This window comes from Muntiacus reevesi, chromosome 2 (assembly GCF_963930625.1).
Source record: "Muntiacus reevesi chromosome 2, mMunRee1.1, whole genome shotgun sequence".
NCBI classification, from domain to species: Eukaryota; Metazoa; Chordata; class Mammalia; order Artiodactyla; family Cervidae; genus Muntiacus; species Muntiacus reevesi.
In genome coordinates this window covers 142,877,862-142,904,806 of record NC_089250.1, presented here as the reverse complement: position 1 = coordinate 142,904,806, position 26,945 = coordinate 142,877,862, and the positions used below count along the sequence as shown (strand labels likewise).

Here is a 26,945-nt window from a genome sequence, read left to right as displayed (position 1 = left end):
TATAATTCTTGTTCTTTCTTTTTTATTTTTGGCCATGCTGCTGGCCATGTGCAGGATCTTAGTTCCCAGATCAGGAATCAAGTCATGCCCCTTGCAGTAGAAGTGAGGAGTCTTTAACCACTGTCCAGAGAAGTCCCTGTGATTCTTATTACTCCTCTGTAAGCAGTGTATCTTTTGTTTTCCCTAAGTGCTTTTAGATTTTCTCTTTGTCTTTGGTTTTTTAGCATTTTGACCTTGATATGCATAGGTATGTGTGTGTGCATGTTTGATTATTGTTATTTATCCTGTTTTTAAATCACAAATAAGACCTTTTGTTTGTCAGTATTAAAAGTCTGCATTTTAAACAGATTCTTGAACTGCTGGCTCATATCCATCAGCTCATTCAACTTTAGTACCTGTCTCATCCCCAGTAGCTTTTCCAGAACTACTAATTTCACCATTAGCTCCATGAGTTTTCCCAATTTAAACTTGAACTTCTTTAGCATTTTTACTTTTCTAATGAAGACATCGCAGAGGACATAAAGAGATTGTCAAGCCTTTTCTTTGTCTTTTCCAATGGTGTCTGGAATCACTTTATTGACCACCTTTTCTAAGTCACTTGTCTGCACCTTTTGGGTAATGATTTCCATCATCTTCTTATGGATCTGGCGCACCTGCTGGTGCTGGGCCTAAGAAGTCTTCTGAGTCTGGTTGTTGTGATTCTCTGTGTAAAACTCACACAGAACAGATGAATCAAGTAACCATTGGTAGTCTTGACATTAATGTGAGCTTCAATCATGGTCTGCCATCTTTTAACTATGGAGCACATTATGTCACAGGTGAGATCCATGCCAGGGAAATTAGTCAGGCAGTTTTTGCCCTGAACATCCACAATAATTAACTTGAATTTTCTAAATACAATTTCATCATTTTGCAGATCAGCAAGACTCACTTCAAAAACCCAACCTTTGAGGCCATCAGATGAGATTTTGGTGCCTTGAGTTCTCATGACCAGTGTTTTCCCAATATTTCTTATATTGAACTTAGCTGGTGCTTTCAGATCATACCAGTCTTTCTTTCTTTCTTTCTTTTTTTTAAATTTATTTTTATTAGTTGGCGGCTAATTACTTCACAACATTGCAGTGGGTTTTGTCATACATTGACATGAATCAGCCATGGAGTTACATGTATTCCCCATCCCGATCCCCCCTCTCACCTCCCTCTCCACCCAATTCCTCTGGGTCTTCCCAGTGCACCAGGCCCAAGCACTTGTCTCATGCATCCCACCTGGGCTGGTGATCTGTTTCACTATAGATAATATACATGCTGTTCTCTCGAAACATCCCACCTTCCCCTTCTCCCACAGAGTCCAAAAGTTTGTTCTGTACATCTGTGTCTCTTTTTCTGTTTTGCATATAGAGTTATCATTACCATCTTTCTAAATTCCATATATATGTGTTAGTATGCTGTAATGTTCTTTATCTTTCTGGCTTACTTCATTCTGTATAATGGGCTCCAGTTTCATCCATCTCATTAGAACTGATTCAAATGAATTCTTTTTAATGGCTGAGTAATATTCCATGGTATATATGTACCACAGTTTCCTTATCCATTCGTCTGCTGATGGATGGGCATCTAGGTTGCTTCCATGTCCTGGCTATTATAAACAGTGCTGCGATGAACATTGGGGTGCATGTGTCTCTTTCAGATCTGGTTTCCTCAGTGTGTATGCCCAGAAGTGGTATTGCTGGGTCATATGGCAGTTCTATTTCCATTTTTTAAAAGAAATTTCCACACTGTTCTCCATAGTGGCTGTACTAGTTTGCATTCCCACCAACAGTGTAAGAGGGTTCCCTTTTCTCCACACCCTCTCCAGCATTTACTGCTTGTAGACTTTTGGATAGCAGCCATCCTGACTCATACCAGTCTTTCTTAAAAAATGGGTCAAACACTTTCTTCATGGCTTCCTTTTTGCCTCCTTTTGTAGGGCACTTATTCTTACTGACCACTATGGTGCTGCTCAGAGAGCCAGAAGGGCTATTTATCCTATTTAGTGCTATCTGAGTTTGTTGGATCTAGGCCTTGGTTTGTTGTTTGTTGTCTGTCGCTAATTTTGGAAAATTGTCAGCCATTATTCTTCAGCCCTCTTGTTCTTTTTTTTGCCTTCTAGGATGCCACACAATGGTATATTGTGTACAATACACCATTTCATAGCATTCCTCTGCTGTTGGCCTCTCTGTTCTTTTTTGTTGTTGTTCTTTTTTTCCCCTTCTCTTTGCATTTCATTTTGGTAATCTATGTTGACTTGTCTTTTGCTGGTTTGCATTGTTTTTGACAAAAAGTCTACTCTACCTTTGTGTCTTTTTGTTCTGTCTACTTTTAGGATTTTCCTTTAATCTCTGCTTTTCAGCAGTTTGATTGTGATACACTTTAGTGTGTTATTCTTGTTTCTTCTTTTTAGGTTTCTATGGGTTTATAGTTTTCATTTAATTTAGAAATTTGGACCATTATTTTTTCCTTCTCCCATCCTGTTTTGGCACCAATTATTCATACAGTAGGATGTTTAATATTGTCTGATGGCTCTGTAATGCTCCAATAAATTTTCTTGAGTCTTTTCCCTCCTTATATATGTCATTTTATGCCATTAATTTTTTGCAGTGTCTTAAATTCAGTATACTTTTCATTTCAGTTACTATTTTTTATTTCTAGAAATTAAGTTTGTTTCTTTTTATATCTTTTATATTTCTCTTTTCACTCCTTTGCTTTCTTTTGTCTTCTTAAATATATAGACAATATTTTAAAATAATTTTTTCATTTCTTTGGCTGCTACGTTAATCATCTGTGTCATTTCTGTCTGTTTTTATTTATTTATTTTTCTGCTGCTTATGGGTCATCTTTTTCTGTTTCTTTGTGTGCTAGTTTTAAACTGGATATCAGACATTTTAAATTTTACATTGTTGGATGCTGGATATTTGATATTCCTTTAAATATTATTTTTTTAAGAGATGAAGTTAAGGTCCTTGGGATCAGCTTGATTTTTTTCAAGTTTTAAGTTTTGTTAGAATAGTCTATGACTAATTTGGCTTCTCTATTGTAGCAATACCTTTCTGAAGCAATATTTTTCTTATTCTGTACCCTTCTTACTCGAAGCCTTGTATGTTATGAGGTCTTTTCAGTCTGATTGCCCAGAATGTGGATTATTCCTGATCCTGTGTGTCCTGTGCTGATTGTTTTACTTACTCCTTCCTGGTGGTTTTCTTCCTTACCTTGGTAGTTTTCTCACATATGCAAGGATGTCAGAAAACTCCACTGCTGGAGCTCATGTTTTTGTGTAACTCCCTCCTCTCTTGTACGCTGCAAATTTTAGTTGCCTTGGCCTCTCCTAGCTCTGAACTCTGTGTCATCAACTCAGCAAGACTGCTGAGTTCTGTTTTGGTTCCCTATTGTATACTACAAGCCTGAAAGGTCTCTCCAGGTATGAGACGGCAAATGATAGGGCTCATCTTGTTTGTTTTTCCTTCTTTAGGAATCACTGTCCTGCGCTTTATGTTTTTAGGTCAGAAAGCATTGTTTGGTGTACCTTGGTCCTTTTTAAAAGTTATTCAAGGTAAGGGGGTTAATGTGGTTTCTGTCATTCTAGCATAGCTGAATACTGAAATTTGTGATATGATTTTGAGTTTCCCAGAATGTCTCCCTGTCCCCAAATAGATTCCTGACTGCTTTTCAGGAGGTTTATAATTCCACTGTTAAATAATCATTAGTTTGGCTCCTTTGGAATTTGAATATTCTGTTAAGATGCAAACATGCCTCATAGGAAAGGAAACATGATGCACAAGTACCTCAATGAATCAGCAGATTAACACTGACATATGTACATACTATGTGTAAAATAGATAGCTAGTGGGAAGCTGCTGAATAACACTGGGAGCTCAATTCAGTGCTCTGTAATGACTGAGAGAGGTGGAATTTCGGGGGGTAGGAGGGAGGCTCAAAAGGGAGGGGAATATACATATACATACAGCTGTTTTTTTCCCTTTGTTGTGTAGCAGAAACTAATGCAACATTGTAAAGCAATTGTATTCCAATAATAAAATTAAAAAATAAATATTTATGGGGTATCTGAAAGCAGAGAAATGTTAAGGAAATAAAGCTCTGGGTACCTGGACTCACAAACTACTTGTGAACTGTGCCCAGCTTATTTAGCTTGTCTGGGCCCAGTTTTATCATTTGTAAAATATAAGGGAGGTGAATTAGGGGATTAGTTGGCCTCTGGCTGAGAGCAGAAGTAGGCCAGTGCCTTACTCTTTAAGGAACTTAAATATAGTTGGAGAGACACAACTAAATTTCCTTAAAACTCTAGCAAATCATAAAGGACAATGTAGTAGAATATTATCTGTGCCAAGTGCTATGAGAGTTCAGGTATGGTAACCTAAGAGTAATGTGTAAGGTCTGAAGGAATAAGATAAGGCTTTGTGGCGAGGCAAAGGTGGAACTCAACTCGTTCATTGAATGATGGATGTTTTTGGATAAAGCAAAGGGGACAAAAGTAAGGGGAATAAGATGTTCACTTTTGCTAGAAAATTTTCATTGTCTAATGAAAGTTTAAGTTTCTGAGACTGAATCAATTTCAAGACGTTATTTATGAAAATGGAAATGATTGTTCTTTTCCCTATGTCACTAAGAGAGAACAACAACTAACATTTTAATAGTGGTTATCACTGTTGATTGTTTTGAGATGGTTATAGTGTTTTTCAGAGTTAGGAGTTTTGCAGACACTTCCTAGGGTTTCTTAAACAAATCCTAAATTTTTTACCTCAAATAAAACTAGTTACTAATGTTCCTCATTATTACTCATCCCCTTGATTTCTTTTGTGTTCCCTATCTTGGTTAAAGGCATCATTTCCTACCTTATCTCTTAAGGAAAAATTTGAACTATTTTTTATTCTTTTCTGAGCGTAGTCTCCCATATTCATTTGGCCATCAGATATCAGAAGTCTTTAACTTAGGTCTTTAACACAGGTATGCGTGCATGCATGTGTGCTAAGTCACTTCAGTTGTTGGCCGACTCTTTGTGACTCTATGGACTGTAGCCCGCCAGGCTCCTCTGTCCTTGGGATTCTCCAGGCAAGAATACTGGAGTGAGTTGCCATGCCCTCCTCCAGTGGATCTTCTGGACCCAAGGATGGAACCTGGGTCTCCTGCATTGGCAGGTGGGTTCTTTTACCACTAGTGCCACCTGGGAAGCCCCTAACATAGGTGTAGTAGTCTTTAACTCTGAAATCCTCTTTCTTGCTGCTGTGCTGCCAGCCCTCACCTTTCCCTTGGAATACTGTGACATAGTAATTGCACCCCAGCTCTGCTAATACATTTTTTCATACTACTATCAGAATTATTTTTGTGAATAGTCTTCAATAGGTAAGTCACTTATCTGATTTACAGCCTCTGACATCTCTTCAGTGCTTGAAAGAAAAAACGAGAACCTTAAGGGTACTCAAGTCTTAGTATTCTAGTTATGATATATGGAAAAGGTAGACTAATCCAAAGAGGAAGGAGAATTAGCAAAGGCATGAAAATATATATGTCCTGGGATTCTTCATCAGATAGACTTCTGTTTTTCCTTTAGTCAAGACTTGGCTAAGAAGTCAACCCCCTTTATCACACACTCCTGAATTCATCCTTTTCCTTTATTTTGCAGATTATAAGTGCATATTACATTGATTCAGAGTTACTTCTATTCTTACCTGTGTATATAGTAGTAGGCTGTGAGTTCCCTGAGGGTAGGGACAAACATTTATTCATCTTTGAATTCCTATTGTTTAATATAGTGTGTTGAGCACTATATCCAGGCCAGAATATTGGAGTGGGCAGCTGTTTTCCTTCCTCAGGGGATCTTCCCAACCGAGGGATCAAACCCAGGTCTTCTGCATTGCAGGAAGATTCTTTACCGTCTGAGCCACCGGTGAAGCCCTGAGTACATTGCAGGAGCTGATGTGTTTGTGTGAATTGATCATCAGTATAGATAACAAACAGTCTTGAAAGTCTGGTCCGTCCCGGGACTCCAGTTCTGTAGGTCCCCTGAGGCTGCCACTAGGAGGCTCCAAAGCCATCCACATGAGGAAATTTGGTTTGTTTCCAAGTTAGACAAGGAACTGATTATGCTTGATAAATCCTTATCAAAAGTTCAGATGTCTAAACCTTTATTTTGATTTCTTTAGAATTCTGTTTTGTTTTCTGGTTGACTTTGACATTTAGCAGCTTTGGACTACTCATTTTCCTTTGGAGAACTTTAAACCTAAATGATGTAAGTCAAGGATATAAACATTCTAGTCCTAGTTAGTCTACACATACCATGGGGGATGTCAACTTTCAAAGAAGCTAAGTTAGTTTCTCCAGGCTCAAAATGAAGACAAATGCTACTGACTCTATTCCAGAACCTAAATATTTCTTCACTTCATCAAAAAGTATGCATTAAGTATAATTGTTGGTACCTGTCCTTACCTATCATTTTAATACACCAGATTCCAACAGAAATAGCCATCTAAGATTATTACTGCTCAATCAACAATTATGGCAGACTATTGGCTCTAGTTGGTGTCATCACTGCTACTTTGGTGCAGTAAATTCCAAATCATTTCTTAGCAGGTTCTCTTTAGAAACTTCTTGATATTGGGATCATCTTAGAGCTTCTGAGTGGATTTTATTGTTTGGGTATGAGGAAGAGAGGAGCTATTTGTGTAGTTATTAATAACACTGATTGCGTCACATACCTCTCCCTTCACTTTCCATATCTAACATCTGTCTTTTCTTCATGCCTGAGTTCATCTTTTATGAGAGTTTCTCCAGGATGTAACATTCTCTTTTCTCCCCCCTGAATTTAGACTAACTAAATCTTAGAGTTGGAAGAACTTTAGTTCATGTAGTCCAGTATTCTACCCAAAGTGTGACATATCAAGTGAGGATAAAAACAGCCCCAGATTTGTTGAGTAAATCAGCAAAGCCTTGGTTTTGGCCAAGGCTGATTATGTTGCTTTTCTTTTCCAAGCCCAGTCCTTTTCTGAGAACTACTACTTTGCTTCAAGCTATGTGTATCACTGCTAATAGCTATTTATTATTACATAGTCCTTCCGTGAGGCTTAGTTGCCATGAGGCAACTTATTTAGCACTTTTGTGAGGAATCAATCAGGCCAAACAAAATAACTCTATAGGTGGAATCTTAGCAATTGCAGATGAATGAAAAGTAGATGTTCTATATTCTTATTCTTTGTATAGATTAGTATTAGATCCAGTTCTTCAGGATTCTCACTTGAAAATAGACTTCAGGTTGATTGGGTGTCAGCCCTGTTGTACAGATGAAAAATCAGGGCTGTGCTCAATTCTGTGAGGCTGTCCTTAGAAATATCTAGCAGATGAATGATTTATGCTGAGTTATTGTGGGAAGTCTCTGCTTCTGGGTTCAGCCTTCAGCCCAAATGTATTGCATTTTTCATGAACATTCTTGGGATGAAACCATGGTGTCTTCATCTGGGAATGATGTAAAATTAGAGAAATACTGCACACCACAGAGTAGGAAGACAGCTGGAGCAGAGCCTTAAACATTCATGGACATCTGCCAAGTATCCATATATATTTGCATACATTTAGTAGAAGTGGGTAAAAATACTTGCTGAGGCAGATTCTTCCAGGGTGTCATTTATTCTGTTAGGTGTCCCAGTGGGAAGAGCACCAGCAGTTAGGAGGTCTGTGTTCTAATCATTGCTTGGTACAAACTGTTGTGCAGTCAGAACGTTGGGGAAATCACTTCATCCCTGACCCTATTTTCTTATCTGTGAAATTTGAGGGTATTCTACTCTCTACCCATCCCTCTAGAGCAGAGGTCAGCAAAGTACAGCCTACAGGCCGAATCTTACAACCACTTGTTTTTGTCAAGTTTTATTGGAGTGCAGCCATGCTCATTTATTTATGTATTGTCTATGGCTGCTTTTGCATTACATAAGCCAACTTGAGTAGTTGCAGCAGAGACTGTGTGGCCCACAAAACTGAAAATATTTGCTCTCTGGCTCTTTATAGAAAAAGACTGCCAACCCCGACGCTAGAGCACATTTGAAAAAATTGGTGAGGGAAGAGGGGTGGTTCAGTCATCAAGACTAGGGATGCTATTGGTATCTAGTTGATTGAGGCTAACATAACACAGGCTAAATGTTCTGTCAGGCATGACATAATGAAGAACTGTCTTATATGAAATTCTAATAGTCCCTCCTAGGGATTTCTTTCCTATTTTTAATTTCAAGGAGAACCACTTTTTAAAGCTGTGTCAACTCTTTTAGTTCACTAAGATAGCAGTTTCCCAAGTTAAATGGATAGGTTAGGAATTTTTTTTAACAACTTCTCATAACTTGAAAAACAATATCCACCAAGAATCTTAATCAATTATTATGCTTAATATTATGGTAAAATGTTAGAATCATTTTCCTTAAAATCAGGAAGAAGACAACAATGCCCGTAGGTCACCACTGTACTGGAGGTTCTAGCCAGAAGAATAATGTCAAGAACTTTGAAGGATCTGAAATTTTACCCTTCTTGTAAGCTAACAAGGTAACCTACCAGTTTCATGAATGTTGACAGAAGATATGAGACTCCTGTGTCAGACAAAAAGGAGTTTATTTTTTATAGCAATAGCAGTGGCCAGAGTATCAGCAAATTTTTGTGTTGTTTTCTGGTTCCAAATTTCCATAGAACAACAGGAAGACTGCTGGTGATACTTGAACATGCAATGGGTTATATAACAAGAGGGTAACCCTAGATTAGGCTTCCCAAGTGGAGCCGTGGTAAAGAATCCAACTGCCAGTGCAAGAGGTGCAAGAGATTCAGGTTTGATCCCTGGGTTGAGATCCCTTCGAGGAGGAAATGGCATCCTAATCCAGTTTTCTTGTCTGGAAAGTTCCATGGACAGAGGAGCCTGGTGGGTAACAGTCCATGGGGTCATAAAGAGTTAGATACAACTGAGCATGCACACACAACTGTGAGATTAGGGAGAATCATTCATAGTGAGGAGTAAACAGGCATGTTCTTTATTGTAGAGGGGAATATTATCTTTATTGCATCGGACATTTAAGCATGCCTGCCCTTTGCTCTGAAGTGAGGCACTGTCGCTTTCTTGGAAGACTGTTAAATATACAAATACCTTTGAAAAGATAACGTGGAACAAAGGCAGCCAGCGTCTCTGGTTGTAAGGTAAGCAGAAATGCAGGAGTTCTGTGTCTTTCAACAAATAAGAAAAGTAAATAAATAAAATATGCAAGAAGAATGAATAAACAACCTTGTTTTTATTAGCAGATATGTAATTGTTTACCTAGTGAATTTATAAACTTCTAGACACAAATGGCTAGAAATAATAAGAGTTCATTGAGATTGCTGAACTCAAGCTCCAAATAGCAAAACCATGTGCATTTGTATAAACAAGGGACAAAAGTTAGAATATATTATAAAATACTATTTATAAAATCAAAAGCTATAGTATCTTTGAATATATCTAAGAAATGTTTTGCGAAATTTAAATAGAGTATATTGTAAAATTTTATTGAAAAATGGAAGAGAAGATTACATGGAGATGCAAAATGTCATGGGTAGAAAGACTGAATATCTTTCTATATTTAATAGATTTAGTGCAATTTATATTTAATGCAATTTATAAATTTAATGCAATTTATAAATTTAATGCAATTTAAACTCCTACAAGCTTTGTGTGTGTGTGTTTGTGTGGGTGTGTATGGTGAGTGTGTAACTTACTTAACAGATTGATCATGTCAAAATATGTAGAGAAAGCATTTGATAAAATTTAACTTTCATTCATGATATAGGCTCTTAGTAATCTAGGATCTCCTCTAACCTGATAAAAAGCATCTAAAAAATGCTATGGTAATATTATTCTTAATAATGAAAGACTGAATATTATTCATCTGAGACTGAGAAGAAGGCAAGATGTTCACCACTCCTATTCACCTTCATACTTGCACATAGTGCATTATGGCAAGACAGTGAAAAAGCATTCAGTTTGGAAAGGAAGACATAAAGCTATCTCTATGTGCAGGTAACATGATAATTTACCTTAGAAAGTCTCAAAGAATCTATTAAAAATTTCCCAGAACTAGTAATAAGTTTACCAAGGCTGCAGGAAAAGTAGACATAAAACTGTCTCTATTTGCAGATAACATGATAATGTATGTTGGAAAAAACCCAAAGAATCTATAAAAAATTCCTAGAACTAACAGTGAGTTTACCAAGGCTGTAGGATAGCATGTTAATGTACAGAAGTGAATTATGTTTCTATAAAATGAACATTAGAATCTGAGATTTCAAGAAAGGACATATATAATAGCGCCCAAAGGTGTAAATCTAACAAAATGTATATTTATGCTGAAAACTGTAAAACAGAGGCGGAAGAAGTCAAATATATGAAGAGAGAGAGAGAGATAATGTGTTCGTGGATTAGAGGACTCAATATTTTTAAGTCATCAATTCTCTCTAATATGTAATCAATACACGTAACTCAATCCCTAACAAAATCAAATAAAGCTTTTCTATAGGTGTGTGTGAATATATATATATGTGTGTGTGTGTGTATGTGTGTGTGTGTGTGTGTATGGGTGCTTAGTCACTTCAGTAGTGTCCAACTCTTTATGACTCTATGGACTGTAGCATACCAGGCTCCTCTGTCCATGGAATTCTCCAGGCAAGAATACTGGAGTGGGTTGCCATGCCCTCCAGGGAATCTTCCCAACCCAGGGATTGAAACTCCCTCTCCTGAATCTCCTGCATTGCAGGCAGATTCTTTACCACTGAGCCACTGGGGAAGCCCGTATGTGTATATAAATATGCACATGCACAGTCAAAATAAAACTTCTTAGGTCAGCTCCTTTTTTTTTCTTCCCAAGCCTTTAGTGTGGTTGTGTCATTCATTGTAATAGATTCATTTGTAAATCTACATTCCATATATATGTATATATACACACATATATATGTAATATATATTATATTATAAACTTTATGACAAGTTTATAATACTTATTATACATGGACACACACAGGAATTAGAATAGGCAAAAAATATCTGAAAAAGAAGAACAAAGTTCTTTGAAATTCACATTTTTCAAGACATTATAAAGCTACAATTATCAAGGGAATATGGTATTGGTGAAAGGAAAAACACATAGATCAGTGGAACAGAATAGATAGCTTAAACGTAAATGCACACAAGTGTTGTGAACTTATTTTTGACAAGTGTGTAAAGGCAGTTGTTCCAGTGCCATTTGTTTTGGAAGGAACAATTGGAAGGAAGTTCTGTGAAAAGATGAACCTTAGTACATACCTCATACTTTATATAAAAATTAACTCAAAATTGATCATATACTTAAATATAAAACACAAAACCTACACAACTTCTAGAAGAAAAAGGAGAAATGTGTGTGACTTTGGAGTTAGTGAAAACTTAAAAAATAACTATGAAAAGTATGATCCATAAAATAAAAAGTTGATAAATTAGACTATAAAAATTAAAAACCTTCTCTGTGAAATACCCTGTAAAAAGAAGTGAAGTCACAGACTGGAAGCAAATATTTTTAAAAATCACAAATTTGATGAGAGATTTATATCCAGAACTCACAAAGAACTTTTAAAATTAAAGAAGGTTAGAAGCTGAATTAAAAAATGGACAAAAGATATGAGCAGATACTTCACCAGAGAAAATATTTAGATGGAAAATAAGTATATAAAATATGTTCAACATCATTATCATTAGGGAGTGGAAATTAAAACCACAATGAGATCCTGCTATAAACCTGTTAGAATGTCTTATCAAACAAAACTGGCAATGCCAAGTGCTGTTGAGGATGTGGAACAGTAAGAACTCGCCTACATTATTGGTGAGAATGCAAATTATACACCCACTCTGGAACAAAATTTGGTAGTTTCCTATAAAGCTAAACATCCATTTATCATATGACAGTCTAGTCTTGCTCTTAAAATTTGACCCAAATCAGTTGAAAACTTGTATCTACAGAAAAAGCTGTATTGTAGATGAATGGGTCAATAAACAGTGGTATATCCATTCAGTGGAATACTGTTCAGCAATATAGAATAATGAACTATTGATTCACAACAACATGGATGAATCCTAAATGCATTTAACTAAGTGAATGAAGACATATTCCAAAGACTAAATATTGTATGACTCCATTAATAGACATTCTGGAAAAGAATAAACTGTAGGGCCAAAAACCCCAAATCAAAAAACAATAAATCAGTTTGCTAAGGGGTGAAAATGGAGAAAGGGATTGATAATGAAGGAGTGGCATGAGGGAGCTTCTTAGGTAATCAGACTGGTTTATGTGGCAATGTACTAGTGAATTCTTGATTATATGTGCAACTGTCAAAACTCATAGAAATGTTACAACACAAAGAGTGAATTTTACTGTCCTCAAATTTTAAAAAATGAACTAGGATAATGGGAAACTAAAAATGGAATTCACAAATGAATCTTACCTCTATTACAATGAATGACACAACTACACAAAATGCTTGAAGAAGATAGGATTATTAATAAGAAACTTTATTTTAACTGAATTCTTCAAGGCTAATGAAAAAAAGTACTGAACAAAACCACTGAACTGTAGTTGATAAATTTGTTTCTAGAAGCAATGCATGTGTGCTAAATGTTCAGCTCTTTGCGATCCTGTGGACTGTAGCCTGCCAGGCTCCTCTGTCCATGGGATTCTCCAGACAAGAATAATGGAGTGGGTTGCAGTGCCTATCTCCAGGGGATCGAACTCTTGTCTCTTGCATTGGTAGGCAGGTTGTTTACCATTAGCATCACTTGGGAAGCCCTCTCATACGGTTGTGGAATAGCAATTCTTAAGCTGTTTTTGATTGCTTTTGAACAAATAAGCAAATATAGTAGATGACAAGGAGGTTTCTCACTATTAGAGAAAGAAATGACAAACAAATGGGAACTCTAGAATGAATCCTTTGGCATCAGATTGGATTTGGAGGCATTTGTATGAACTAATGTATTCTATTCCCCCCTCTCCCTTCTTTTAATGTTTATACAGGTAGGTAGATACAGAAATAAACATGGACATGTGGGCATATATCAGTTGTATATACATATGAATTTCCTATCTCCTTCTACTGAGAAGTGCCTAGAAGTAGTGATGCCCTAATAGTAGTGAGCACATGTTGTGCCCAGATGTTGATTTTTAAGTTGTTCAGTAGCTCAGTTGTGTCCGAATGAGTCAGCTCTTCGCATCAAGTGGCCAAAGTGTTGGAGCTTCAGCTTCAGCATCAGTCCTTCCAATGAATGTTCAGGATTGATTTCCTTTAGGCATGACTGGTTTGATCTCCTTGTTATCCAAGGGGCTTTTAAGAGTCTTCACAGGGCTTTTGGAGAAGAATATGATTCCAGAACTGGGGCAGGGAAAATACAAGGTGACCCTGGAACATTTGCAGTGTTAAAAAATAAGGAAGTGCTTTAAAAAAATGATAGGAGTATGTCAGAAAGACACAGAAGTTAACCTGAAAGAGCTCCAAATAGCCAAAGCTGGAACAACTTGCATAGCAAAATAGGTAAATATGATGATATGAAGAATAAAACACCTATGAATTCATGATTATATAAACAGTAGTTGCATAAATTAGGAGAAGGGACAGCTCTTCTCTTACAGGAGAATTCCAGTTAATAAGTGTAGATGGAATGAGAAAAGTGAGAAGCCACAATTAGAATACCAGAGGAATGATTGTTGTAGGCAAGATTCACTGATGAATGCTAAAATTATTGAGTAGAAGTTTATAGAAAAATGTAGCATTGCATAGCCTCAAATAGTTTCTCCTATAAAATTTTCATTTAGTTGTCTAGGTATGAGGTACATGGTATTAACAAAATTGAAAAGAAGAGGACAACTTTAAGACATTTTGAAGCCAAAGTGGATAAACTCAGGGACTTGAAGGGAAAGGGAGAGAGAGGAATTCTAAGATGAGTGGGGATCAGAGACTAGAATGTTAGGAAAGTGTGTGGTTGACTAGGTCAGGAAAGTTAAAGGAAAAGCCAGTGGTGGGGGCGGTGAGGGAGGTAATGAATACTTTGGCTTGGGCCTCCAGTCTCAGCACAGAGGCTCTTCTAGCATCTGTGAATCTTCTCCAAGGGAATAGATAGAATCTTTCTTTTCCTGCTGCTGTTGTAGAGGCTGGTTTGAAGCCAGGAGGGGAGGAAGTATCTCTAGTCTGTCTCATCCTTGGTGAGTTTATGTCAGAATAAGCCCTACTTTTTGTTTTTTGGTATTGTTTTCTATAAACCTCAAGCTCGTGTTCTTTTGCCTTTTTCTTTTTCTTCCAAGCTAAGTCCCCTATCTTGAGTATTCTGTTTGTGGTCTTCTATTGCCTATGTCCTGGACTGGATATGCTTGAGGGACTGAATTGTGACAAAGGTAGGCTGATGTTCTTCAGGCCTGCTCCTTATTCTTCTGGATCTGGCACTGCTAATAGCAGCACACAGGATTCTATCAAAGTTGTGATATCTAAACTCATACAATCTACAGAGAAAACTGAACATGGACTATAGAACAATAACGTTGCAGTCCCAAGGTTTTAAGGCGACTTAAGTTTTGTTTTAATTTTAAAAAAAACCCTACATTTCTATATTTTTATTACTTAAAAATTTATAATTGTGATAAAATACACATAACAAAATTTGCCAAAGTATTGGAGTGAGTGGCAAAATTTGCCACCTTAATCATGTTTAAGTGTTTGATTAAATAGTCTTAAGTACATTCACATTGTTGTGCAACAATCACCACCATTCATCTTCAGAACTCTTTAAAAATCTTGTAAAACTGAAACTCTATAGCCACTGAAAAATAGCTTCCCATTTTCCCCTCCTCCCAGTTCTTTGGCAACCACCCTATGTACCTCATACAAATAGAATCAGAGTATTTGTCTTTTTATAGCTGGATTATTTCATTTAGCATAATGTATTCAAGATTCATCCATGTTATAGCATGTGTTAGAATTTCCTTCTTTTTAAGACTGAATTCCTTTGTATATCTACCATATTTTGTTTACTTATCTGTCAGTGGACACTTGAGCTACTTTTACCTTTTGGCTATTGTGAATAATGCTGCTATTACATGCTAGGGGTGGTTTTGTTGACTTGTACAGTAGGTTTAGGGCTTCCCTGTTGGCTCAGTGGTATGGAATCTGCCTGCAATGCAGAAGTCACGGGAGATGCAAGTTCAATCCCTGGGTTGGGAAGATCCCCTGGAAGAGGGCATGGCAACTCACTCCAGTATTCTTGCCTGGAAAATCCCATGGACAGAGGGGTCTGGTGGGCTACAGTCCATAGAGTCACAAAGAGTTGGACATGACTGAAGCAGCTTAGCATGCACATTAGGTTTAAATTTGGCATTTTAAGAAATTGCTAAAGTGTTTTCTGAAGTAGCTGTACCATTTTACATTCCCACCAGCAATGTATGAAGGCTCATGTTTTTCTACATCCTTGTTAACACTTGGTATTGTCAGTCTTTCGTATCACGGGGTAGTACCTTATTGTGATTTTAGTTTACTTTTTCCTAATGACTACTAATGTACAACTTTTCATATACTTACTAGAAATTTGTATATCTTCTTTGATGAAATGTCTCTGCAGATGTTTTAACCATTTAAAATTGGATTATTAGTTTTTTATTAAGTAGTATTAATATATTTTATCGTATATATGATTTTAAAATATTTTCTTTCAGCTGTCTTTTCATAGTCTTAATTTTTTAAAAAATTGCAGTATAGTTGATTTATAGTATTATATTAATCTTGGATCTGCAAATGGTGATTCAATTTTTTTAATAGATTATACTTAATTCAAAGTTATTGTAAAATATTGGCTATATTCTCTGTTCTGTATAGTGCCTACTTGTAGCTTATTTATTATATACTTACTTTGCCTCTCCCTCTTTCCCTCTACCCACTGGTAACTACTAGTTTGTTTTCTGTATCTGCCTTTTTCTGTTTTGTTATGTTTATTTTTTGTTTCATTTTATAGATTATTCCATATATTTATATGTTTGTCTTTTCCTGACTTATTTCACTAAGAATGAAACCCTCCAGATCCATCCATGTGATTGCAGTATTAATTATTCAGTTGTATAAGCTATTTATGTATTTTGGATATTCACCCCTTATTGGTTACATCATTTACAAATATATTTTCCATTCAATAGGCTGTGTTTTCATTTTAGCAGTGGTTTTGTTTGCTGTGCAAAAGCTTTTAAGTTTAGTTAGGTTCAATTTCTTTTTGTCTTTCCATTTTCTTAAAGATTAAAATCTTTTACTTTTTGGTGAAGTTCAGTTCATTGTTTTTTTCCCATTCTGTATTGTACTTTTGGTGTTATAACTAAGAAATTCTTTACCTGACCTAAGGAAACAGACTTTTCCCTACATTTTCTAGAAAATTAATAACTTTAATTCTTATATTTAGACATATTCATTTTGAATTAACTTTTTTTTTTGTTTGTGGTATGAAGTTAAAAACTTCATACCTTCATATAAGTAGGGCATACAACCCACTCCAGTATTCTTGCCTGGAGAATACCATGGACAGAAGAGCCTGGCGAGCTATAGTTCATACTGTTGCAAAGAGCTGGACACGACTGAAGTGATGTAGCATGCACATGAAGTTAAAAAAGTCTTAAGTTTTGTTTAAACTATTTTGAAATAGTTGTAGACTCATAAAAATTCATAAAAATGCATAGTAAAGTTAACTACAGACTTTATTTGTATTTCACCAGGTTTTACATGTATTTATTTTGTGTGTGTATTTAATTTTAATGAAATTTTATTACATACATAAATTTCTGTAAAAAATATAGCAATCAGAATACAGAACTATTGGATCACACAAGAGCAACAACTTCGTGCTACTTATTTATAATCTATTCTTTATTACTATAATTTTGTCATTTTGAAAACATTATATGAATGGAATCATATAATATATAACCTTTCAAAATTACTTTTCCTCTCCTGGTTTGATAATTTGTGTCTTCTTACTTTGCCAGTCTAGCTCAAGGTTTTCCAATTTTGTTTATCTTTTCGGAGAAGCAGTATTTTGTTTAATTGATTTTCTCTGTTGTTTCTCTGTTTTCTGTTTCATAAATTTCTATCAGAATAGAAATCAATAGAAATGTTTATTATCTTCTTTCTTTGTGTTTAATTTTTAGTTCTTCTAGCCTGTAAGTGGGAACTTACATTATTGATTTGAGATTTTTCTTCCTATCTAATAATATAGGTGTGTACAGCTGTAGTTTTCTCTTTAATCATTTAGGCTCTGTTCCATAAGTTTTGATATGTTCTGCTTCCATTTTCATTCAGTTCAAAATATTTTCTAATTTTCCTTGTAAGTTTTTGACTATATCTTGATTAGAAGTTGTTTGTTTGGACTTCCTTTGTGGCCTGGCATAAGAATATCCTAATTGTTTCATATATGCTTAGAAAGTAAGTGTACTCAGCTTTTGTTTGGTATGTTCTATAAATGTCAGTAGATTAAATTGATAGATAATATTTTTCATACATTTGATACCCTTACTGTTCCTCTGTGTAGTTCTGTCAAATACTGAGTGGAATACTGAATCTCCAACTATAATTGTTGAATTCCTTTTTTAATTTAGCCAGATTTTGCTTCATGTCTTTTTTTGCTTCATTGCACTTGTTGTGTGCATATACATTTATGGTTGTTATATCTTCCTGATGTATCGACTCTTTTATCATTATGGTCTGTCCCTGTTTGTCTCCAGTAATATTTCTTGTCTTAAAAATAATTTTGTGTTGCACAGAAAAGGAAAGCATCAACAAAATGAAAAGTCAACTTACTAATAAATAGGACAAAATGTTTGCAAATATATTTCATAAGGGGTCAATACCCCAAATATATAAAGAACCCTTACAATTCTAGAACAACAGAAAACCCCCAAAATTCTCATTAAAAATGGGCAGATGATTTGAGGAGACATTTTTCCAAGGAGGGCCTACAGGTGGCCACCAGGTACATGAAAAAATGCTCAACATCACTGCTGCCGCTGCTGCTGCTAAGTCATTTCAGTTGTGTTTGACTCTGTGCTACCCCATAGATGGCAGCCCACCAGGCTCCCCTGTCCCTGGGATTCTCCAGGCAAGAACACTGGAGTGGGTTGCCTTTTCCTTCTCCAGCTCAACATCACTAGGGAAATGCAAATTGAAACCACAATGAAAGGTCATCTCATATCTGTTGGAATGGTTATAATAAAAAAAGAATAATACTGTTGATGAGGGTGTGAAGAAAAGGGAACCTCTGCACTTCAGTGGGAATGTAAATTGGTGCAGCCACTATGAAAAACAGTATGGAGTTTCCTCAGAAAATGAAAACTAGAACTCTCATATGATCCAGCAATTGCACTTCTGGTTAGTTTTCCAAGCAAAATGAAAATCCCAACTTGAAAGATATATGCACCCCCATGTTATTGCAACAGTATTTACAATAGTCAAGAGAGGAAACAACTTAAGTGTCCATCAATGGATGAATGGATAAAGAAATTGTGGTGTACATATACAATAGAATATTACTCAGCAATAAAAAGGAATGAAATCTTGCCATTTGTGACAACATGGATTGACCTTGAGGACATTAGGTTAAGTGAACTAAGTCTGATAAAGACAAATACTGTATGATCTCACTTATATATGGAATCTAAATTTTCAAAAAACAACCATACTTTTAGATGCAGAGAACATCTAAACATTTGGTGGTTGCCAAAGCAGGATGTGGGCAAAATGAGTGAAGGAGGCACAAATTTCTAGTTATAAAATAAGCCACAAGGATGTAATGTACAGCCTGGTAATTGTGATTGATAATACTATATAATCTATACTATATAATACTATATATATACTATATAATACTATATAATAATACTATATTGCATATTGGAAAGTTGCTAAGAGACCGAATCTTTAAAATTCTCTGGAGAAATGTCTGTTTAGTTCTATGGTGAAACAGATCACCAGCCCAGGTTGGATGCATGAGACAAGTGCTCGGGCCTGGTGCACTGGGAAGACCCAGAGGGATCGGGTAGAGAGGGAGGTGGGAGGGGGGATCGGGATGGGGAATACATGTAAATCCATGGCTGATTCATGTCAATGTATGACAAAAACCACTACAATATTGTAAAGTAATTAGCCTCCAACTAATAAAAATAAATGAAAAAAAAATTCTCATCATAGGAAAAATTTGTAACTGTGTATGGTGACAGATGTTCCCAGACTTACTATGGTGATCATTTTACCTTATGTACAAATTTATAATATCAGTTATATCTCAATAAAAAATTCTGATTACCCAAAGTTTAAGAAAAATAAAACTTAAATAAGTTGACTTTCTTATTCCACCCTTAGAGAAGGTTGGCTAGAAAGACTTACCTATGTATTAGTGTATGTGAAAGAAGGGGAAAAACACACTAGGGCAACCCAAAGTCAAAATCAATGACCTTTGTTAACTAGAGCTGTGGATTCTTTGACTAAAAGGAATGATGAAGGAACAAAGTTTAACAAGGAATTAGAAGATTTAAAGAATGAATAGAGGTGAACAATATAGTAACTGAAATGAAAAAATATACTAGAAGGAATCATAACTTGAGGTAGAAGAATGAATAAGTGAACTAGAAGACAGAGTGGTGGAAATTACTGCCACAGAACAGAGTAAAGGATGAAAAGAATTGAAGACAATCTCAGAGACCTCTGTGACAGTATTGAATGGACCAACATTTATAGGGGTTCCAGAAGGGGTTCCAGAAGGAGACCTGCTGCGTATTATAGGGCTTCTGGGTATTATAGGGCTTCCCTGATAGCTCAGTTGGTAAAGAATCCGCCTGCAATGTGGGAGACCTGGGTTCAATCCCTGGGTTGGGAAGACTCCCGTGGTGAAGGGAAACACTCCAGTATTCTGGCCTGGAGAATTCCATGGAATGTATAGTCCATGGGGTCGCAAAGAGTTTCACATGACTGAGCGACTTTCACTTTCACTTTCAGAAGTAGAAAAGAGAGAGAAAGGGCTGAGAAGATATTTGAAGATATTATAGCTGAAAACATCCCTAACATGATAAAGGAAACACTCAAGTCTAGGAAGCACAGAGAGTCCCATACAGGATGAACCCGAGGAGGAACATGCTGAGACACATATTAATCAAACTGGCAAAGATGAAAGACAAAGAAAAATACTAAAAGCAACAAATAACACACAAAAGAATCTCTATAAGGTTATCAGCTGATTTTTCAGCAGAAATTCTGCAAGCCAGAAGAGAGTGGCATGATATATTTCAAGTGATGAAAGGGAAAACCTATAACCAAGAATACTGTACCCAGCAAAAATCTCATTCAGTTTCAATGGAGAAATTGAAGGCTATGGACAAGCAAAGTTAAGAGAATTCAGCACCACCAAACCAGCTTTATAACATATTTTAAAGGAACTTCTCCAGAAAAGAAAGAGACCAGCAACTTAAAACAACCTTATACGTATATAGACTGCTGTATCAAAACCTCCTAGGAATAGCAAACCCCAAAACTACAATAGCTACACTAACTAAAAAGCAAAAACATCCCCAGTACAGCACTAAAGATGGTCATCAAACCACAAGAGAACCAAAGAGGAAGGGAAGAAAAAAAACATACAAAAACAAACCCAAGACAGTTAAGAAACTGGCCAATAGGAATATGCTGTTGTTGAGTCACTGAGTCTGCCGCTTTGAGGTCCCATAGACTGTAACCTGCCAGATTCCTCTGTCCATGGAATTTTCCAGGCAAGAATACTGGAACGAGTTGCCATTTTCTACTCCAGGGAATCTTTTTGACTCAGGGATTGAACTCGTGTCTCTTGTGTCTCCTGCATTGGCAGGCGGATTCTTTACCACTAAACACCACCTGAGAAGCCCTATGTAAACCATAGGTAATCAATTAAAATATAATTCATTGAGTAAGAAAAGCGATAATATTAGAAAATGCAGTCTTTTTTTTCTTTTGCTATTGAGGAATTAAAAACTCAGTTACTTTATGCCATAAGCTTGAGTCTTGCTGCAGATTTTGTAGATCATCTCTCATTTTTTTTTAAAAACAAAATGCACAATATTAAAAACTGAACTAAATGAAGGTTTGGGGGGCTTTTGTATCTTAATGTGTATGCAATACCTACTTGAGTTTGGTTATGTTGGTATCTTGATTTTTGAGACCTGACTTAGAATCTGAAGCTGCTAAATTCAAATGTTAAAAAACATATAAAAACCAAGCAAGAATCTGTTCTCTTAAGCAGTGACTTTGTTTATCTTATGTTGCCGTATTAAGATACATATATTGTCTCTGCATAAGTGGGAAGGAGAAACAGAGATAGCAGTTTTCCTTGGAGTGTTTAGTATCTCCCCCCTCAAAAAAACTTGTAACAATTTAAAAGGAGAATAAGAATTCCCTGGTAGTCCAGTGGTTGAAAGTGAAATGTGAAGTTAGTCGCACAGTCATGTCTGACTCTTTGCGACCCCATGGCCTGTAGCCTGCCAGGCTCCTCTGTTCATGGAATTCTCCAGGCAAGAGTACTGGAGTGGGTTGCCGTTACCTTCTCCGGGGGATCTTCCCGACCCAGAGACTGAACCCAGGTCTCCTGCATTCCAGGCAGACTCTTTACCAGCTGAGCAACTAGAGTGGTTAGGACTCAGTGTTTTCACTTCATAGGCCCAGGTTTCATCTCTGGTTGGGGAACCAAGACCCTGCAAGCTTTGTGGCCAAAATAAGTAAACAGATAAATAAAAAGAAAAGAATAGCGTAAACTAAATATTCCTTGAACACATTCATTTATTTGCCTTATAAACATTGTTTCAATAAACTAGACCTGATTGGCTGGAGAAAATTTAAGTATCCTTATCATTGTTGTATTAAAGGGTATTTTCCTCACTGCAAAGCACAAATGAAAGTTTTTATACAATAATCTTAACAAATTTCATGAATATCATTCCGAAGTCCATCATCCAATAAGAGAAAAGAATTTTCTTTCTCAATGTAGTACACATTTCACTCTGGGAGGAGTCAGCAATTTCTGGCTCCAAATACTAAGGCACATTTTGGCTTGCACCCCAAAAGCCATGTCATTCTTATACATCTTAATCATCGACGACATAGAGAAAAGCAACACTGCAATTTTTCTGATTATTTTAATGAGGACCCCTGGCTCAATTATCTTTGAGCAAGTCAGTTATATTTCAATTCAGTCATTGAAATATAATTGACTAGCTCTTCTCTTACTTTTATAATAGACACTCCTACCTAGACCACATTTATTTAACTATAAAAAATGTCAGGAAGAATTGGAACTTTTCTGAGTGTCCCCATTAAAACTGAAAATATGCCACCTTGTCTTTTACACGACCTGCAAAAAAAAAAAAAAATTTTGCATTGGTCTTATTATGCAATACAATATGCAAATATTCCAGTTGCCCTTCTCACCAGACTGCAAGGCTGGGACAATATGCACACCAAAAATGTTTTGTTATATCTGTATCTTTTTCTTACAATTTAGTGTTATTTGCTCAATATTTTAAAAAACAGGACATAGGAACAGTAAGTATGTGTTACTGATTTTACTGATTTTCAGTAAGATTGCAGAGTAGGACTGATATCTTTCTTCTCAATAAATAATTTATTTTTATAAAAGTGCAAAATTTTCCTCCACAAACTTCCATAATCTAAGGATTAGATAGATGTCATTTGCAAAATAATATTTATGCTGAGAGGTTGACCTTGCAAAATTAATTACTGCAATCTTTAAAACTACGTGAATTATTATTTTGTGTTTTGTAACTTTTATAAACATATCAGTTAAAGCTTAAAGAAACAAAAGCTATATGATAATGTAGAACTCTAATGTGCACAAGATTTTGTGTGTGCTCTCCAAGGGTGGAGTCCTTGTTTTCTGCCAGTCCCATGGAAGTCCTGCTGGCCCTCAAAGTCAGATTCCGTGGGAATTCCTCATCCCTTTGCTGAATCCTCATGCTAGGAAGCCTAACGTGGGATTCAGAACCTTTACAACACTGGGAGAACGTCTTTGGAATTGTTCTCCAGTTTGTTGTTTATCCAACAAGTATGAGATTTGATTTAATTGTAATTGCACCCCTTCTACCATCTCACTGAATCAATCTCTCTGGTAATGTAGAAATTATATATAAATATAAACATAGTAGTTAGTCCACCATAGAAATATCAATAATTCATAAACCTCTATAAAGGAAACTAAGCATCTTTCCATCAGAAATGTTTTTCTTAATGTGGGATATTCAGGATAGAGGTGTCATTCATCAAATTAAGTAATAACTAATTAGTTCTATTTCAGTTAAGATAAACTTCTACTAATTTTTAAAGTTTTTTAAAATTAATTTTTGTTGGAGTATAGTTGCTTTCCAATGTTGTGTTAGTTGCTGTACAGCAAAGTGAATCAGCTTATATTTATATGTATGTATCGGAGAAGGCAATGGCACCCCACTCCAGTACTCTTGCCTGAAATATCCCATGGATGGAGGAGCCTGGTAGGCCGCAGTCCATGGGGTCGCGAAGAGTTGGACACGACTGAGCGACTTCGCTTTCACTTTTCACTTTCATGCACTGGAGAAGGAAATGGCAACCCACTCCAGTGTTCTTGCCTGGAGAATCCCAGGGACAGCCAAGCCTGATGGGCTGCCGTCTATGGGGTCACACAGAGTCGGACACGACTGAAGCAACTTAGCAGCAGCAGCAGCAGCAGCAGCATACATATATGTATATATATATATATATATATATATATATATATACACACATACATATATTCCTTCTGTTTTGGATTTTCTTCCCATTTATGTCAGCACAGAGTAGAGTTCTCTGTGCTATACAATAGTTTCTCATTAGTTATCTATTTTATACACAGTATCAATAGTGTATATATGTCAATCCCATTCTTGTAGTCCTTCCCAAGTAGAGAGGGAAACCCCTTGGTATCTATACATTTGTTCTCTATGTCTGTGTCTCTATTTCTGCTTTGAAATAAGATCATCTATGCCATTTTTTCTAGATTCCATATATATGTGTTAATATATTTATTTTTTCCTTTCTGACTTACTTCAGTCTGTATGAGTTTCTAGGTCCATCAGTGTCTCTGCAAATTACCCAGTTTCATTCCTTTTTATGACTGAGTAATATTCCATTATATGTATGTACCACATCTTTATCCATTCATCTGTGAATGGACATTTAGTTTGCTTTCGTTTCCTGGCTATTGCTTTAATGAACATTGAGGTACATTTGTCTCTTCACTGGTTATATGCCCAGTCAAAGGCATATATCTGGGATTGCTGGGTCAAATGGTAGTTGTACTTTTAGTTTTTTAAGGAGTTTCCATACTGTTCTCCATAGTGGTTGTTTCAATTTACTTTCCCACTAACAGTGTCAGAGGGTTCACTTTTTTGCCAGACCCTCACCAGCATTTGTAGTTTATGGATTTTTGATGATGGACCTTGTACCAAGTGTGAGGTGATACCTCATTGTAGTTTGGATATGCATTTCTCTGATAATTACTGATGTGGAGCTTCTTTTTATGTGTTTGTTGGCCAAGTGTATATCTTCTTTGGAGAAATGTTTATTTAATCTTATGCCCATTTTTTGATTGATTTTTTAAAAAAAATATTGAGCTGTTTGTATGTTTTGGAGATTAATCCTTTGTCAGTTTCTTTGTTTGCAATTATTTTTTCCCAGCTTATAGGTTGTCTTTTCATTTTGTTTATAGTTTCCTTTGCTCTGCAAAAAGCTTTTAAGTTTAGTTAGGTCCCATTTGTTTATTTCTGTTTTTATTTTTTTTACGGAGTGTATCAAAAAGATCTTGCTGTGACTTATGCTAAGAATATTCTGCCTATGTTTTTCTCTAAGAGTTTTGTAGCGTTTGGCCTTAAATTTAGCTCTCAATCCATTTTGAGTTTATTTTTGTGTATGGTATTAGGGGGGCTTCCCAGGGGACTCAGTGGTAAAGGAGTAGGAAATGGCATCCCACTCCAGTATTCTTGCCTGGAAAATTCCAGGGGCAGAGGAACCTGGCAGACTATAATCCATAGGGCCACAAAGGGTTAGACACAACTGAGCAACAGAACATGTACATATCTATAATATTAACTCTTTCCTACACCTATGGCCTTGTACATCCTTGATAAGTATCCTTGCTTTGTGTTTATCTAGTCTTTTATACAATTTTAAACAGATTAGGGTTGAATAAAGAGTCTACAGGGAGTTTAACCAAGATGGTGGAGTAGGAAGACCTTAAGCTCACCTCCTCTCATGGGCCTGCCAACATTACAGCTATTTACAGAGAGCCTACTGATGAGAAAGACAAGAATCTAACAGAAAAGACCTTCTACAACTAAAGATATAAAGAAGGAACCACAATAAGATGGGTAGGAAGGGTGGAGCTGTGCTATAGTAGAGACTCATACCCTTGGGTGGGTGACCCAAAAAGGGGAAGATAAATAAAATTGCAGAGTTTCTTCCCAGGGACTCATGGGTCTAAGTCCTACAGCAGGCTCCCCCACTGAGGGTCCTGTACTGGAAAGATGAACCCCTCAGAATGATTGACTTTGAAGGCCAGCAGGGCTTACTTTCAGGAGACCAAGAGGGCTGTGGGAGGTAGAAACTCCCCTCTTAAAGGGCATACAAAATATCCCACACCTTCTGGGAACTAGGGATGAAATAGTAGTTTGAAAGGAGCCTGGGTCAGAGCTACTTCCTCATCTTGGAGAACCTCCTGTAGAGGCAGGAGGCAACTGGAGCTCAACCTGAGACCATAACACTGGCAGAAGCCATTTGGGGAGCTCATTATACCATGTGGATGCTGATCCTGGCAAGCACCTATTTGGAATTCTTCCTCTAGGTTATTAGCACCCGGACCTGGTCTCACTTGCAGCCAGTACTGGTATTGTATACAGCCAGTATTGGTGCCAGTACTGAAATGCCTCAGGCCAAACAACTAGCTGGGCAAGGACACCAGCAGACAGACTGCCTTAAGATCCCTGAAGCCCACAGCCACCCTGGGAGAAGGCCATGTCCTCCAGAGGGTTGAGGACTGGGCCGCACACACCCCACTGCAGGCTCTAATCATGGGACACCCAGTGCCCTGTAGCCAGAGACCCTGGCCCATCAGTGGGCCAGCATCAGCCCCAGGACAATTGCAGGCCTTCAGCCTGCATGGCATGACCCAGACAACCCGCCAGCAGGCTGGCATAAGCTTTGGGATACCTTGGCCCTGCAACCAGCCCCACCTACCAATGGGCCAACAATCAACTCCATGACCTCCAGGGCCATGCTACGGGTATCTTGGACATGGCTCCATCTACCAGTGAGACAACATTAGCCACATAACTCCAACATCCTCATTCCTGCCCATCAGTGGGCCAACACCAGCTCTGGGACCCCTGGGCCCAGTAGCCAGAGACCTCAGAACCCAGCTCTGCCTGCCAGTAGACTGACTTTAGATCCAGGACCCAGCTTTACCCACCAATGTGTGAGCATCAGATCCAGGATTCCCCTGGCCCAAACTCCACTCACCAGTGTGTGGCCACCAGTCCTAGGACCACTGTAACCTTGCAGCCAGCTGTTTAGGACCCAGCATGCCCATCAGCTGGTCACCTCCAGCTCCAAGACACCTGAGGCCCCTCTGCCAGCTGTCCTTGGATCTGGTCCCACTCACCAGCAGGCTGATACAAGTTTTGGGATGCCCTGGATCCCTCAGCCAGCTGCACTAGGAGCTGGCTGCTCACCAGTGGGCCAACACCAATACACTGCAGGCAGAGATCCTGGGACTCAGCTCTGCCCGCCAGTAAGCCACCACTAACTCCTTGATCCCCTGT

At 37.1% G+C, this 26,945-nt stretch overlaps 2 protein-coding genes across 2 annotated transcripts in view; one reads left to right on the top strand and one right to left on the bottom strand.

Annotated features, from left to right (window-relative positions):
• The window catches only part of HPSE2 (heparanase 2 (inactive)), a 663,548-nt gene that overhangs the window by 29,591 nt on the left and 607,012 nt on the right, over window positions 1-26,945 (top strand). The window lies entirely within an intron of this gene.
• On the bottom strand, window positions 525-26,400 carry LOC136159027 (40S ribosomal protein S3a-like). Its single transcript, XM_065920841.1, is given in 5 exon segments — window positions 525-698; window positions 701-1,066; window positions 1,863-1,995; window positions 22,449-22,453; window positions 26,362-26,400. Coding segments are annotated over 5 exon segments (711 nt in total). The 3' UTR covers window positions 525-530.